The 18296-nt window shown below is 39.7% G+C and overlaps 2 protein-coding genes across 4 annotated transcripts in view; both read left to right on the top strand.

The window, feature by feature from the left end:
* Positions 1 to 18296, top strand: part of LOC114890950 (schwannomin-interacting protein 1) — a 567141-nt gene that overhangs the window by 400367 nt on the left and 148478 nt on the right. The window lies entirely within an intron of this gene.
* On the top strand, positions 16349 to 16558 carry LOC114890953 (cytochrome c-like). The gene has a single exon (XM_029214924.1). It carries the CDS (start codon positions 16349 to 16351, stop codon positions 16556 to 16558), a length of 210 nt encoding a protein of 69 aa, XP_029070757.1.

Here is an 18296-nt window from a genome sequence, read left to right as displayed (position 1 = left end):
GCATTTTGGAGTATATTCGAAACGGAAGAGTTATATCCTTTAAGAAATAAAAAAAATCGTTTTCAGCCAATCTGTAGCTAAGGATTAGTGAGGTGGCAAACTAAAATTCCTATAGGGTCCAGGAAGGTAAAATAACTAAGAAAAGTGAGACATCTCTTAAACACACACACACACATACTACAAATACAGTGAAAATGGCCTCCAGTTGGGGAGTTCACTAAGATGTGGTGGGATCTCTGCAACCTACAGGCCACTGCTCATTACCAGTCTACTGTTACCATAACCAAAATCGGGGCTGGATGTTATCAGAGCTCCTCTTTTTCCTATGTATTTGTCAGAGTTCTGTTACAGAAAACAGAAACCACTCCAGCTATTGTAAGCACGCAGGGCAAAGGGCTTCAAACAGGGAATTAGGTGCTTCGAGTGTGTTAAGGCTGGGCCTCCAGGGCTGACCACCAGAAGAACGATGAAGAACCCATCCCCCAAGGAGGCTGCCAACTCTGCCTCAGTCAGGAAGATGGGAAACAGTTCAGTTTCCCCTGAACTGTTAGCTCTAGGAACAGGCTGGAGATCAGGTAGCTACTGATGCTGTCACTGCTGGCTCCAGAGCCATACCTCACCTTTTCAGTCCATGCTGGCAACAAAGATAGCGACCAACAGCTAAAAGATGCTACTGATCTCACCCGTTGGTCCCCACAAAGCTGCTGTCAGGGATGCTGCTACAGAAAAACCCAAAGCATCCTTGACGGGCCTGCCACCAGGGGCAACTGGGACCTCTGCCTTTTACATCTCCCCCGAGTGCATCTGATTGGTCTAAGCTAAAGGTCACTTCCAGATGCCCAGTTTAGAAATGTCATTTTTAGCTGCCCAGTCTCTGGGGGTAGGGAGGGGTGTGTGGAATGCATGCGGAGCAGCAATCTATCTTATCCACCACAATGTATTTTTATGCAAAAATCACCTGAGCTTTTAAATGCTGGTAATTAAATCGATTTTTAATAAAAATTAACAGGCAGACCAGTAATGTGGGAGTTGATCAAACACATCTGTTAACAGATTCAGCTTCATGGCAAGTAACCAGCAGGTAGTTTTTGGTCTGCTTCAGCACATGGAAGAAGAGAAGATTAAGCCCTGCCCCCTCCCCATCAGCCGATATATGAATAACAATTTGTATGGTGCTGTGCTATATTCAAAGCACTTAAAATGTATCTATTACAAAGGTAGTAAATGCTTGAAAAAACAATATTCTACCAACACATAAGTTCATACAGTAGAAGTTAGTTTTTCTTTGCTCACTTCCCACTGTCACTCCCCAGATGTAACTTCAGATAGCATTGTGAAATAAATCAGACTTCACCATGTTTGAAGTTGACTCTTCTAGAAGCACCCTTTGTTTCAAGTGGTCTACCAAGAGAAAGCTAGAACCAAGTGTTTGAAGCGTTTGGACTCATGTGAGAATCTATCCAACACATATTTGGGGGTTTAATTAGGCTCGTGAGTCTATTGACTAAGGAGTGGGCTTACTACTAAAAGCAGAGTTCATATTCAGTCTGGGAACAAATATAATTTCCTCTAACATATTTTATAGCTAAGTGAACAAATACCATTTCCTGTATCAGACATGTTTTACAAGCTTTGTGGAAATCTCGGACTTTGTGGTTAATGGTCATATTTATTGCTAATATTTGAAAATCTTAGTGTCGTCCTCTTCTCAGTAAACATGAAAAGACAGGAGTATAATATATTATATTCTAAAACACTGTAGGCAAATATTTAAATTTAAATTAGACCTTTGTTCCCCTCTGTTGTCTTTCAACAATGTTCCTCGTTTATTGTGCTCCTGTTTTCACCAGCAAGTAAATATTCTCTAACCTTCTCTTTCTTGTCTTATGGAAAAGAGTAACAATCAGCACTTCTCAAAGTACTTGGGTCAACAAGACATTTCCTTCTCAAGGCATCTCATCAAATCCATAGTGATCTATCATTTTATTTGCATTTAGCCAAGGTCAAATTAAGCTCCTGATTATTATATCCACAACTGTGTGACAGATACACTTAAGCATTTATAAGATATATATTTTGTGTGTATGTATAGAGAGAGACCTGTGTGTACATGCACATGCACGTTTGTATGCATATCATTTTTTTCAAGCACTTTCACATATTTCACAAAGATCCCACTTCCAAATACCATCACATCAAGGGTTAGGGTTTCAACATAAAAATGGGGGGAAGGGTGGAGATAGGTGCACAAACATTCAGTCCTCTTAACATGAATTTAGTCCATAGCACTTTCTTTCTTTATAAATGTAAATATTTAAAAATTAAGATATACTGGGGCTTCCCTGGTGGCGCAGTGGTTGAGAGTCCGCCTGCCGATGCAGGGGACACGGGTTCGTACTCTGGCCCGGGAAGATCCCACATGCCGCAGAGTGGCTGGGCCCGTGAGCCATGGCCGCTGAGCCTGCATGTCCGGAGCCTGTGCTCCGCAATGGGAGAGGCCACAACAGTGAGAGGCCCGCATACCGCAAAAAAAAAAAAAAATTAAGATATACTGTTTATTCTCTTTACGTGTTCTTTTCCTCTAGAAATAGAAATATATCACAAATATATTTCCATGTCATTAAAGAGTCTTCTATAAGAACATTTTTAATGATTATCTCGCTGCATGGTGTCACAGTTTACATCATATCCTTGGTTGGGCTTTTAAGGGATTCCTATTCTTCACCATTCTAGATATGCTATGCTGATTTAATTTCCTGTCTCTTATGGAGCATGGTGCACCTAACCCTCACCCCACAAACAGCCCCTGGAAGAAGTAACCCTGTACATCCTATGACAGTTCTCTTCCCAGACCAACAATAGTTGATTGGATGAAGTCAGTCAATCTATTGGCACTCAGCAAGCAATCAGTCCAAATCAATCAAGAATTTTAACTAAGAGAAGCAGAAAACGCAGAAGAGAATAGGCATTTCAAATGCTTTCATTTGAAAGCCTTGCATGCCTTGCAACCTAATACTTGCAACCAAAAGAAGCTAGACTAAAAAAACTGTGGCAGAGCTCAAGGCTGAATCTTTCTTTTTTAACTGATTCATGCTTATTTCATAGAATAATGCTTAGAAGTGGGATGCTAGCTCAACTTTATATATTTAAAAAATTTTTTTTGACTTAATATTGCCAAATTGCTCTCTAGAAATGTTAAATCAGTTTATTCTCTTTCCAACCATCACTAAAGATTCGTTTTTCGATTTTATTTCCAAAATCTTATCTCACTGTTTTAAGTTGCACATTTAAACTTAAAACAAGTTCCAAGTGAGCTTTAATATTTTCTGTGGGCATTAGCCATTTGTATTTCTTCTTTTATGAATTGCCGTTAGTGATCATTTGCCCGGCTTTTTCTGAAATAATCATATTTTTCTTATTGATTTAAAATAACTCTTTATATGTTACAGACTTTAATCTTGATCAGGATCCTTTTCATTGTGAGCTAGTGGGAATTAGAAGGACGGCAGAAAAAGATGGATCAAGGATTTGGGTGAGGGTCAGCAGCCAAAAGAGGGTCAGGTCAGGGGACGCTCCACCTCCTGACTCTCCTTCCTTTTCCCTAGATGTGTCTTAAATGTGGAATACAGGTGTTGCTGGATACTCACAGAGACTTTCAAAGGGGTATATAAACAGAGAGATCTTTAAGTCCAGATCCTCACATTTCATATAACTTGTTCCTTAAATCGACTGCCTGAGAGCTCCTTTCCTACCTCAATTTTCCAATAGTGCTTCTCCTATTTTAGAAAATCTCATTAAGGTGATTTGCACTAGTTCACGCATATTGGGAGACATTGCTATAACTACCTTTACTCCCATCTATGTGAACAAAATTTCTCAGTGTTTTTACTGAGATGCATTTTCAAAAATTAAACATTATTTTTCTTAAGAGTGACCTATCAAAAGTTGTAATATAGGGGCTTCCCTGGTGGCTTAGTGGTTAGGAGTCCGCCTGCCAATGCAGGGGACACGGGTTCGAGCCCCGGTCCGGGAGGATCCCACATGCCGCGGAGCAGCTAAGCCTGTGCACCACAACTACTGAGCCTGCACTCTAGAGCCCGTGAGCCACAACTACTGAGTCCACGTGCCACAACTACTGAAGCCCACGAGCCTAGAGCCCGTGCTGCATAACAAGAGAAGCCACTGCAATGAGAGGCCTGAGCAGCGCAAGGAAGAGTGGCCCCCACTCGCCACAACTGGAGGAAGCCCGTGCGCAGCAACGAAGACCCAGTACAGCCAAAAATAGATTAAAAAAAAAAAGTTGTAATATATCCATGCTGTTTTATCAGTTACGGCATATATTGATCAGGATAGGGTAAGCTACCTTACAGTAACTGATAAACCTAAAACGTCAATGGCTTACCCAACAAAAGTGTATTGCTAATTTTTATATCACAGTCTGGTGAAGACAAGGAGGCTTTTTTGGGGGACTCTCCTCCAAGGGGGCCTTAGATAACTCTGCTTCCATCTTGCATCTTTGCCATCTCAGAGTTTCCAGCTTCCAACAGAGAGAGAGAGAGAGAAGGAGAACTAGAGCTCAACTCACTGTGAACTAGGACAGGAAACAATACATCACTTCTGTTCAGACTCCCAAAGGGACACTGAGAAATATAAACTTCCTGTAACTCCAAGAAGATAAAAGGATGTGGTGAACACAGCATTATTTCTGCCACAGGTATTCCCAATAATGATTGTAATGATGACTCAATCCAGGTGAATTTTTTTTTAGCAGTTAGAACCTTATGACCAGAGGTAAGAAAAAAAATGCTCTAATATCACCTTATTTTTATAGAGAAGTATGAAATGGGAAATAGTTAAATACTCTTAATCACAAAAAGACATTTTATTAGGATAAAATTCGGTAAATGAATAGAAATAAAAGTACAAGGGGAAAACGAAAAGATGTAAAATTTGCAACTCTTACCCAGTGGATGATAGCAGGTATCAATTTGCTGTAGTATTTATTCCATTCCATTCCGTTGGATTTATTATTATTATTTATTTATTATGATGAGTTAACAGTATCACTTTAAAAAGCCGATACTGACAACAGACCATAAATTATATCCTTTGCTACTGTTCAAGATTTTGATGAAATGTTTTAACATTACAACATAAAACTGAAGGAGGGTGCATAGTTTTTCAAAATTCCATTAGGAGATAGTGAACAAAAGCATTGCAGCCCAGTGTCCTATCCTATCTTTAAGGAAACACCCACCCAGTTTGATTTCTTTCTTAAAAAACTAAGAAAGAAAAATACACTGTAATGGAACTGCTTCTGTTGCACTGGACTTGCAGACGCCATGAGCTGCAAACCACAGTAGTTTATGACACCAACTTCCCAGGAAGTCCAGGGATAGAGAGTGCCAGGTACAGAAACATATTTCTTGGCAGAGTTCACATGTCAAGGTAACAACCAGACCCACAGTCAGCCACACCCTGCTTAGCTTTGCTGTCAAGGTCAAGCTACCTTAGGATTTAAGTCTTCCGCCCAGAAGTCGGTGAATTCTTACTGCCTTGTTCATCAGCTGGTCATATTCATCCACTCTCCCAGCTAAACAAACATCCTGCCACTTTACAGAAGAATCTAAAGCAGCCTGTCTTTTTGACTGTGGAAGATGGCAGTTTTAGACAGGGTTCTAACTCTCCTTCCTAAAAAGGCCCATTGACCTTTATTGCAAGTGAAATAGCTTATGGAAACAGTAAATGGCTAACCTCACTATACCATAAAATAGAGCTCCCTGCAGACTCTTCTCTCTTAGCTCTGGCGAGAAGCCTGTAATAGAACTCATAAAAGCCTCTGCGCCATTCCCCAGGTGCAACCCTTACAGAAGTACAAATAGGAAGTTTCCAAAATTGCTTGAAGAGAAGATAGTCTAAGAATAATGCCAACTATTTAGCAGATGTTTCTTGACCGGAATTTTGAGATCACTTTCTTTTTTGCATTTGCTCTTTAACCAGTATAAGTGACAACTGACAACATACTGGAAACATAGGAGAGGAAGCTTACATTAAAAGACAATTGAGAATGCCATCTGATTTGGAGATTGAAAAAATAAATTCTACTCTCTGAACCAATGAAGTTAAAAGTCATAAAATAGAAACTTTTGTCAGGTTTCAAAAAATAAATAAATACCTGATTCTAAAATATTGATTGAGGGCTTCCCTGGTGGCGCAGTGGTTGAGAGTCCGCCTGCCGATGCAGGGGACATGGGTTCGTGGCCCGGTCCGGGAAGACCCCACATGCCACGGAGCGGCTGTGCCCGTGAGCCATGGCTGCTGGGCCTGCGCGTCCGGAGCCTGTGCTCCGCAACGGGAGAGGCCACAACAGTGAGAGGCCCGCGTACCGCAAAAAAAAAAAAGTCAAGAATTCAGAAAGTCCTTTTCTGACCAACACAGTCATCCCCTTCACATATCTTATTTTATTTTCACTATGGAGTTTATCACTACCTGACATTTTCTCCTTTATTTCTTTATTGGTCTCTCTCCCCATGAGAATGTAAGCTCCATGATTATTGAGACTTTGCCCATTTTGTCCACAGCTATAACCCCAGGGTTCTGAACAGAGCCCAGCATGTCGTAGACTTTCAGCACATTTTGTCAAAGAATGAGTAAATTCCCAAGCCTCAGAAGGAGCATGGATTCACAAGGGGCAGAAATTGAAAGCCCAAATACAAATAATATTCATTTATGTATTCATTAAAAAAGAGAACAAACAAAGCAATAAGACACAAAGAATTGAAGGATCTTATGGAAAGAATCAAGTTTCCTAGAGGAACTAATGATATTGGGCTTCAATTCCCTGGGCTAGTGTGGGGCTGGGGGACAGGGCAAAGTGTGGAGAATACACAGGGAATATTGGTTCCATGCCTATAACTTTATATGAAAAGAAGGATTGCTAGCAAAGACTTTATGATAGTCAACCAATTATTAAGCCTTTGTTCAGTATATTTCCTGTACCCTATATGATGTGTTAGTACTTCCTAAGTATGGGTGTCCAGATGATTCCTGGTTCTGCCCTCTCAGCTTAGGTCACACCCATAGCATCACCAAATAAAAAACCCAGTCTTTAAAAGGAAGGCAATCTGTAATCTAAGAGTAATTTAAAGAGGCCTCCACCTGGTATGAGCTCCCAAGAGCACGTTTTAAGTATGTAATCTACATGATTTCAGGTTATGCTGTGAATGTCTTGCTAGGGCCTTAGGGACAGTCCATATGCCTGTGGATGGGTGCATGAACACTTCCTAGAAGGGAATGAATCTTTCTTTTCACTGTCGTTCTAGAAGTTATCAATACTGCACAGAGAATAAGGTCTCTGGAAGTGGGCCTTACACTTGGGTCAGAGATTATCTTTCTCCTCTTTTATGGGGGTGGGTGGGTAGTCATATTGTCCAAACTCCAGGAAGTAGAGGTTCTCTTGGCATCTGGAGGCAGGTACCCAGCCCCAAAGGGGACCCTAAGGCCAGTCCGGGATGTGCTGTTCTATTTCTCTTCCATTCACTTCCAACTTTCAGTAATGTCTTCTTGTATTTTACCCTGGTGTTAAGTGCCTTGGAGATAGAGGGGGGAATCTGTCCCACATTGGTTGGAGTGACAGAAGGGAGAAGAGCTCCCCTTCCCTGTTAACCCGCAGTGAGGCTGTCATGGGGTGAGCTGAGATGGTCACCAGCAGAGGACAGCTGAGTTCAGAAGCATCTTGTGAAGGTCACTTGTAGTAGTGACAGCTGGGTCGAGAGAAGAAAAGGAGGCTCTGCCTACCTTGCTTATGCTTGAGATGGCTTCTGAAAGCATCTGGAAACCTCGAGGAATAGCTGACGGACAATTAGAGGAAGAATTATCCCTGGCAGTCAGTTTACTCACTAAAATTAATAAACTTGTTCCAGATAAATTCTTAGTAAAATTGAAATTTCATACATAACTTTTTTTAAACATCTTTATTTTTAATTGCTTTACAATGGTGTGTTAGTTTCTGCTTTATAACAAAGTGTATCAGCTAGATGTATACATATATCCCCATATCCCCTCCCTCTTGCATCTCCCTCCCACCCTTCCTATCCCACCCCTCTAGGTGGTCACAAAGCACCGAGCTATGCGGCTGCTTCCCACTAGCTATCGGTTTTACGTTTGGTAGTGTATATATGTTTTTCTGACTTACTTCACTCTGTATGACAGACTCTAGTAAGGAATTATCCATTCTAATTTTTTTCCAATGCAGCATCTTGCTCAATAGTAAAATACAAAGTTTCCCTTTAAAGTGAAGAAAAGGCAACATTGGTAACGTATTTCACATATAATATTGCTCAAGTACTACCCAATTGGATAAGAGAAAAAAATATATATAAATAATTGAAAAGGATAAGCCCCAATGATAACTATTTATAGATGATATAATCACATAGCTAAAAGTGAGCCACATGGAAAACTACTGGAAATGATAAGATAATCCAGGTAAACTGGTTATAAAATGCAATAATCTATAACCAGTAACTTTTCTACATAAAAACAAGTTAGAAAATGTAATGAAAAAATTCCCATTTACAAGAGTGCTCAGAATAGTAAAATACAAGAAAAATAACAATAAATGTGCAGGATGTTTATGACTTGGAGGAATCTTGAAAGAATAAAATGGCATTTTCAATGTTTAGATTAAAAGTTAAATACTATAATGATGTCAACTTCCTTTAAATTAAATTATTCATTGAATGTAACAGCAACAAAAATGCCAAGAAGTTTTTTTTGGTTATTGTTTGAAATCACATGTCTCAAATAAAGATAATCATTACACAATTATTATAGTTTCCATAGCCTGGAAACAATATGAATGTACATCAATAAGAGACTAGTTAAATTATAGTTTATTCCCACAGGATACCATTATGATATCCTGCTATTTTAAAAAAATAAGGGAGGGAATTCCCTGGCAGTCCAGTTGTTAGGCCTCTCTGCTCTCACTGCCGAGTGCACAGGTTCAATCCCTGTTCAGGGAACTAAGATCCTGCAAGCTGCATGGTGTGGCCAAAAAAAATAAAAAATAAAATAAAATGAAATGACATAAAATAAAACAAAATAGTAAAGTAAAATAAAATAAAATAGAATAAAGGGATATCTGCGGGCCTGGATGTGGAATAATCTCTAAGTGTATTGTTAACTGAAAAGCTCAAGTTGCAGAAATACATACACACACACAAATGACATACTGTATCTATACATGTGTGTACATATATAACGATATACACACATAGATATACATACACATATATACATAGATCTATTATGATGTCATGTGTAAACACACACACACACATACACGTGCTTCGAAGAGCACACAAGAAGCTTTGCCACTGGCGATAAGGAATGGGGGATGGGGTAAAAAAGACTTACCTTTTTGCCATATATCCTTTTTATGCCGTTTGGTGTTTTTACTATATGTATATCTTAACTTTTCAAGAGAAAAAAAAGGTTTTAAGCAATAAAATGAATAAAAGCATAGACCTAAAAAAGATATTTGTTCAGGTTAATGGTATCAAAATGTAAATGGGCATTCCCATCTACCCGCTGTCCACTTCTACTCATATCCTAGAGAAATTCCTGCCCATGTGCACAAGTAGACACGTACAAGGAGAGAGGGGCATGGCATGGAGGGGGCAACTAAAACATTATCTATCTCTGTAGTATCTACCGCTTAGAATGTGAATACATATTCATAATAAAACACTGGAAACAAATATCCATCAGCGGGGGATATTTAATAAATTTTGGTACAGCTAAGGACTATACAGATGTTAAAAGGAATGCAGTAAGTCCATACATAACATAGAAAGTTGTTCATGTTATTAAGTGGAAAATCAAATTGTAGCACTATGTATGTAGTAGTAGTAATGTTTTTGTGTAAGCATAAAAAGTGTATGGAAGGAAATATATCAACCCATAAATAGTATTTTATCCACTTCCTCCGAGCCAAGCCTGCTCCTCCTTATTTCCTTCCAAGCTGCTTCCTGAGAGAGTAAGAGGTTTCTGGTCTGGGCTGTGAATCCCGGTGAGCTGGGTCACTGATGTAGTCCTGGCTCCAATCTGGCCTTCAGCAGCTCTTTAGTGGGGTGCAGAGCTCTCTGACAGCCACCAGCAGCGTTATACTCTTGTTCCTAATCTGTAGCTCCTTGTGTGTATTGTCTCCTGGGGGATCTTGCATGAGGGGGGAATGATGGGGTTGACGTGTTCCTGTGGCTCCACCATAACCCCTAAGAGATACCTCCAGGCGTCTCTAGAGGGAACTTTCCCTTTTCACTTTTTACAATCGGCGTCCATGGATTTTTGGAAAGACAGTTTATAAAACTGTAAAACAAACGTAAACTGCAAAAAAAACTTCGACATTCCTAAGAATAAGCTTAACCTTAAGCTTGAACATAAAAATAACACACGTAAAATGATATACCTTTACTGATGCTTCTCACCATCATGTGCAAAGGATTTGTGACCACAAGAGGATTAATAACCACTCTACTCAACCTGTTTAGTTTATTTTGTTTGTTTGGTTTTTGTTATACTCATTTTTTCCTTTCCAAAATGAGTAATATACTATTACTTGATATGTATTTAGTTAAAAAGAATATTAAATAAGTTTGATCAATCTACATCTTTACTAGACAAATTTTAGTTTACATTATTAACATTTTATTAGGAAAAAAATCTACTACTTTCATTTAAGCATTTTATTAAGTCTTGATTTATTTACACATTCATTTGGAATCACATGGTCTCCTCTCCCTTTCTTTCCCCTTCTCCCATGAGAGAAATTCTCTGAAATAATTTTGGAAAAGAAAATATGATTACTGAGTCAAAAGCTACAAAACTATTAATGCCTCCTGATGCAAGTTTTCAGTTTGCTTTTTACAGCTTAACTTCTTTGATTTTGCAATACCTTATAAGGTATAAATATATTCATTTAATACAAGCCTCAACAGCTTTAAGCAATACATATAATTTTTTAATTGCTAGTTAATGTACACCAAAGTTTCCCTCTTTATTCCTAAAATAGGCCCATCTTCTGAGACATATCTGTTTGTTTACTGATAAACATCACCAGATTTAGAATCTCTCGCTGAAAGTCTTCCCACATAAGGAAACATGTTTGTGAGACATCTTTCCTGACCATCAGTATCACATAATGCTTTATCCTTACCAGATCCACAAATCATAAGATATTCAGTGAAAATGGACATTGTAGGATATCACTTTGACGTACAGTCAGTTCAAGGGCGACTGAATGGTAGCGCAGGTGTGTGGCGTGTGACTCATGCAGGCCCCACCCCCAGGTGCAGTTGAGTCACTCAGCCGGCAGAGAGCTCCCCTGGGATAATGGCACCATCAAGAGAACCTCTTGACACTCACTAATCTAGGCTGATAGCGTCATTTAGACAAGCTAAGAGCCAAAACAATGCCAAGGTCAGTGTTTTTGTAGCAAGAATTAATTTTTAGTAATTTAAAAATGAAAATGGTAAATAACATTTAAGACAGTCTTAGAGAAATCATGTCGTAGTCCAACACTATGAACTATACAGCTCTTTTCGGTTTTGCATATGGCCTTCCATTTCTTGTAGATAGTTAGCTAGTTACAATCATGGGTATTTTATCTTCTGTTTCTCTCAGTCAGCTTTATATCACAAGCATGGTTCCATGTTTGTATAGAGCTTCATAATTATTATTTTTAGTGGCTGCGTGAAGGCCGTTTGATTAATTTTATTACTCTGTCTATTCCAGTGCCCATTACAATGCTCCTGATGTGAGCACAGGACGGCGCTAGTCTAAGTGCTGGTGCCAAAACACCCCGGTTCAAATGTAAGTTTAGCAACCTCTGTGCCTTAGTTTTCTGGTCTTTAAAATGAGGTTGATGACAATTCCAACCACACCGGTTTGTCATGATTAAATGAATTCATTTGCATGAAGTGCTTAGAACGGTGCCTGGTACGTGGTGAGCAGTCAGTAAATGTGAACTATTATTATTGATGTATAAATGACTTTCGAGCCTTCAAGTCATCTCTTGCTTTTGCTATTACAGACAGCAGTGCAATGAACATCTCTACTTATCAGATGTTTTGCTTCTGTATAATTATTTCCTTAGATTAAATTTCTAGGAATCAGATTGCTGGGTCAAAGAATTTATCACAGTGATTACTTTTAAAGAAATTCCTTGAACTTTTGCCCTTGAAGAAAATGTGATGGCATGGAAAACAAATATTAGTTGATATAAAAGAGATGATCAGGAAGGGAAATCATGGCTTTATTTATAACAGTAATTTAGTAAAACCCCATTTTATTCATAAAACTGGGTGGGTAGACCTTATACAAAGAGCCTGGGTTCCATTCAACTGATTTAATCCAATAAGTATTTCCCAGTCTGCTCTATGCTTGTTCCATGCTAGGTGTTAAGCAGAGTATGGAAGGCTATGAAGTGGCCTTCGTCCTTAAAGAGTCAAAATCTATGTAAGAAGGTAAGATATAAAGGTAGTATGAGACTATAGAATCAGGGGCCAAATTACTTTTTTTTTCATCCCAAATCTATGGTACAGACAAATATTAGGCACCAAATATTAGGCACAGTCAGCTGGCAATAAAGAGAGAATATTCAGTTTCTGGTGAAGAAAAAAGTGCGTGTGGGAGAGAGGGGCAATGATACAGATGAACTTGTATACAAAACAGAAATAGACCCACAGACATAGAAAACAAACTTACGGTTACCAAAGGGGAAGGGGTGGGGTATGATAAATTAGGAAGATGGGATTAACATATACTCACTACTATATATAAAACAGATAACCAACAAGGACCTACTATATAGCACAGGGGACTCTACTCAATATTTTGTAATAACCTATAAGGGAAAAGAATCTGAAAAAGAATATATATATATATATATATATATATATATATATATATCTGAATCTCTGTGTTGTACACCGGAAACTAACACAGCATTGTAAATAAGCTATACTTCAATAAAAAATTAGTTCATTGATTAAATATACAAAGGGAAAAAAAAAGAAAGAGAAAAGTGTGTGACCATCCAAGTGATAACTAAATTGAGCTCCACTTTTTTTCTCAGAATCTAACATTTTATAATTGCTTTCAATACACCTCAAACCAACAGGCCAGACCTGCATTTGAAATCATGCACAGAAACTGTTTGCTCTTGCTAAAACACATTCTTATCTCTGCCAGTTAAGATAAAAGCACTCCTCAGACTTCAACTGTGGGCTTTAGCCAAGGGGTCCAAAAGGGGTGCTCAGGAGTGGAGATGGCTTTGGTGGAGAACTGGGGGTGTGTGTGTCTGTTTAGGAAGGAAGGGCCTCTGCTAGCTGAAATAACAAAATCATCTCTATCTCGCCTGTTTTTAGGGAGCAGTGCTAACGTGTCTGGAACAACCAAAATCTCCCACCACCACTCCGCTGTCCTCTCTCTTTTGTCTCAATGTCCAAGGAAGGGGGTCCAACTGCCTCTCCTCTTTGAGATGAGCAAGCTCACTGATTTCCAGGAAGCCAAACCTGAAATAGAAGCAGAGCCTTTTCTTATCATTGAGGAAGACTTCCCAATCACTGTAAACCCTTTCCGTAGGGGGCAAGCCCCATATAAAGGGTTTTCCGGTCTTTGAAAATGGCCTGCCAAACACCATTGTTGTGCCTTATCCAGCAGTTATCAAACTGCCTACTATGTACAGATCCTCTCAAACTGACAGGTACCAGATGCCCCCAGAAGGCTTAAGCCTCTGCAATGTCCAGAGAAGGAGATGCTTTGCCCAAACAGGTCCCCAAGCAGACTAGTGAAACTGTCTTCCTTATATGGTGAAAAGTGCCCTGTCGCTTTAAGGCCAAGAGACTTGGCTGCAGATGGTCCCTGGGAAGTTTGTGGGCAGCCCCATCCTGTATCTGAGGGCTAGAGAAATTCAGGGTCAGTAGAGATGGTGTTGTTTGGAGAAGTTTGAGTTGAAGGGAAAAAACAAGGTTACTAGGGAAATGTGCAGTGATGCAGCCAGTGGGGATGCTTCTAACTTCCAGTGGGGCGGAAGCATCCAGATTACAAGAGGCCCTGAGGCTTTTCAGGACAGGGCAGGGGAAACAAATGCAGCAGTGGAAGAGGGACAGATGCTAGGTAAGACCCCACAGGGCTAAGTTTGGAATTCTGAGCTATAGAACCTGGTCAGCTGCAAGTTTAAACCAGACATAGGTGGGAGGAAATAATGCTTCTGCAAATGCTGAAGGCTTTGCAGAGCTACAGGGCTGACTGCAGAAGAGAAAGTGAACGCGTATGTTTGCAGCATCTACTGGAATGGAAGGCTGCAGCCTTAACCCTTCGTTCAACCTGGCTGATTAGCAAGTAGGGTTTGACAGCACAGAGCACAGGGAGAGGGTGGGGATGCCTGCGTGGAGTCTTGTGGTAGAAGACTAAAATAAATGGATAAGACTATGATCGTGGAACCGCATCTCTGGTATCCCCACAGTACCACCTGCAGAGAAAAGAGATTTTTCTCAGCTCAGAAATTCTGTGTCATCCACAAGCGAAGAACTGGAAGAAGTCTCATTTAAGCTGATTACCGCTCTGTCATTTACTAACTCAGTTTCCTGACTTCTTTTAGCCTGTGGCCTGGAGCCTCCTAAAATATTAATTTGGAATTAACGAATAGAACTTTTTAAAGGCTAAAGATGAGCTAGCAAAGCCCTTTAACTGAGCCCACTCATCAGCTACAACCAAAATAGAAGTCCACCCAAGAATTTAAAAAGAGAGATGTCAGATTGTAGGACTGGGCTTGTTTTCCCTCTTGCTTGAGTCTGGGGCCATTCATCATTCAGAGGCCAGTGGTTTCTCTACAGTCGTTGTGTGGGGAGTGAACACGGAGGCTGGATTAAAATTCCTTACATACCCCATGCCTTTCAAAAGTATTCATTCATCTGGGTAGTCACTGAAGAATTCGTTTTATTATTAACTAACAAGTGCTCTATCTACTTGTTTTCTAAAGACAGAATGTTCATGAAAAAAGATTTGTTTTATCAACAGGGATTTGTCAGTGCAAGGGTTCCCGTTTTCTCACTTCTGATGGCTGGGCCAAGTGGGGATTATAGCTTGCTGAATAGGAAGATCTGTTCTTGACTCTAAAAACAGCAAAGGGCTCTACTTGGGCCTTACCCATTCAGAAACGCTGATGTCCTGAGCAGAAAGTTAACTTTTGAGTTCATAATTTGGAAGGGAACAGGGCGCGTGGGTATAATGTTGCTTCCTTTGTTTCAAGTTAAATCCAGAAAGCGGTGTCAAATATACTGCTTTCAAATATGAATGCTGCCAAGAAAAATAAAATCCAATCCCCAAAGCTGGAAAATCTCTAAAACTAACAGACTGTGACCTTTTATAAGCTAAATCAAAGTGTTTAAAAGGAAAAAAGATGTGGCTTCCTGAACATTTCACATGGTGACCCTCAGTCACATACTGACTGCACAACATCTCTTAAGCTATTTATTTTATCTGTGCCTCGGATTCCTCACCATTAAACCGTGCATTGTTGGGAGGGACTTTCCAATGAAGTGGAACGATCCATTGGAGCTGGAATTGAGCAAATCTGGGTTAAATTTCCAGTCCCTTCATTTATTCCGTAACCTTAGACAAGTTACACAGCCAGTCTGAACCTCGGTTTCCTTATTTGTAAAGAGAGTAAATAATTAACAATGTCATTAGAATCAGAGGAACCTACCAGTACACAGGCTCAGGCCTGTGGGTCCTTGGACTTGGAGAGCAGGATGTCCTGCTCACAAGCAGGAACCTTTGTATCTTGCATGAAAAATGGACGGTCTAAAAATGGGTGATTTTGGGATTTCCCTGGGGGCGTAGTGGTTAAGAATCTGCCTACAAATGCAGGGGACACAGGTTCGAGCCCTGGCCCTGGAAGATCCCACATGCCGCATAGCAACGAAGCCCGTGGGCCACAACTACTGAGCCTGTGCTCTGGAGCCTGCTAGCCACAACTGCTGAAGCCCGCATGCCACAACTACTGAAGCCCGCATGCCACAACTACTGAAGCCCGCACGCCTAGATCCCGTGCCCCACAACAAAAGGAGCCACGGCAATGAGAAGCCTGCACACCACAACAAAGAGTAGCCCCTGCTCGCCGCAACTAGAGAAAGCCCGCACACAGCAACGAAGACCCAACGCAGCCAAAAATAAATGAATACAATAAATAAATAAATAAATATATTTTTAAAAAATAAAAATGGGTGATGTTGAGAAGGGCAAGAAGATTTTAGTTCAGAAGCGGGCCTAGTGCCCTAGCATGGAAAAGAGAGGCAAGCACAAGACTGGGCCAAATCTCCATGGTCTGTTTGGGCAAAAGACAGGTCAGGCCCCTGGATTTTCTTACACAGATGCCAGCAAGAACAAAGGCATCTCTTGGGGAGAGGAGACACTGATGGGGTATATGGAGAATCCCAAGAAGTACATCCCTGGAACAAAAATGATTTTCACAGGCATTAGAAGGGGCTGACTTGATAGCTTATCTCAAAAAAGCTTCTAATGAGTAATAGTTGGCCATTGTCTTATTACAAAACAGAAGTGTCTCATGGCTTTTTTTTTATGTGTACCATATTTAACTTGGCCTCATACACCAGAATTCCAATCATGAATGGCTGGTAGGATATTTCTTTTGGATGGCCCTGATTTATATGGATTGACTCCTAGTTAAATTAATATGATCAGCTTTTTGAATTTTGATACTAATTCCAGCTCAGGAAGTACTATCCCTGTTTTCCCCTTCTAAAGATATGATTGGACTTGATGTTCAACTCTTCATAGAGATGGTGAACGCCATCTCAAAACCTACAGGAAATTGGTTTTATATTTAAATTTATATAAGCGGTTATATTAATATATTTAAGTACAGAGGATATCCCTTCACTGTCTCATGGAACAGTAAGACTCACCTGCATTTCACGTTGTGTTCATTAGCCTGCTAAAGGCAAGGACTGAAGATAAGCTGGCAATGTCCACTTTATCTTTTTGGTCTTAACTGTGCCAATTAAATTAAAATTCCCTGTATCTAAAATGTTGTCTTTTACTTAATGAAAGGCATTTTAGTGTGGTTTATGTATAATATCAAATAAAGAATATTTAATACTTCTCACATTTCATAGGTGATCTATAAGATCAAATGCTTTTAAAATTTAGCATCACAAGCTATCACAGCAAACTTTGCTTATGAATTCTTTACCAAGTCAAGCTAAGTTATAATTCAGGATTGTCTGTTAAACAGCTATTCAAAAACACATGCAACTGTAGCATTACCGTATACGCATGATTGGCAATGGTGCTTTTGCCAACTCGTTAGAAAGATTAGAGGAGATATACCATCAGCACAAATTTGTAAATTATGTGATCCTAAGGCTGAAGATAATTAAAAACAAAGTCATGGATCAAAAATAAATAAACAAACAAATAAAGAAGGAAGAAAAATTATCAAAGGAACTTTAGAATCCAGTAGAGTCTCCAAAAATATTATTTTACATTTCCTTCTTTTTCTTTATGACTTAGGAAACTATATTGTTCCTTGGGGGAGGAAATGAGTTTTGAGAGTGGAAACCAGTTCTGTAGCACAGCTTTAGAACCACTTCTAGTTCACCCCCTTCTCCCCACCCTCCTTCAAAAAAGGATGCCCAACTGCCTTGGAAATCCATTCCTAGTTATTAACCAGGCTCATTGATCAGAAGTCCTTCTTAAAGCAAACCCACTTCTACCTATTTTGTGTTCAGAAATACAAAGAATTGTTGGTTTTCTTCCCGTGGTATAGTTATTCCATATGCATGAAGGACAATGGTAAGCCACCTCAGAATCTCAATAAAGGTGGTCTATCCAAAAGCAAGTTTAAACAGCATTTTTAAAGGAACTTTTTTTTGTTGTTATTAGGAGCCACCTCTTACAAGTGGTTCAATAATAACTAATCGCTACCTTTCTGTAAAATCTCCTAACATGTTCACACAGCTATCTTTAAGAACATGGTTAATGCTACTCCCAGAATTTTCATCGTTCACTTCAGGCCATTGTAAGAGCAGGGTTGCCATACCTGCAATGGGGCTATGTGTAGGACACATTTTTAAACTGAAAACATTCTCTCCGCCAGCTTAGAAAGGTGGTGATAAATTTCAGCAGCAGAAACATTCCATTGGAAGCACATAGCACAGCACATGCCTCAGCTGGGAGTTGAGAGCTGTCATTTTTAACTCAATGAC

Source organism: Monodon monoceros, unplaced genomic scaffold (assembly GCF_005190385.1).
Source record: "Monodon monoceros isolate NGI ecotype Baffin Bay Population unplaced genomic scaffold, NGI_Narwhal_1 Super_Scaffold_11, whole genome shotgun sequence".
NCBI lineage: Eukaryota > Metazoa > Chordata > Mammalia > Artiodactyla > Monodontidae > Monodon > Monodon monoceros.
This window is presented reverse-complemented; position numbering and strand designations above follow the sequence as displayed.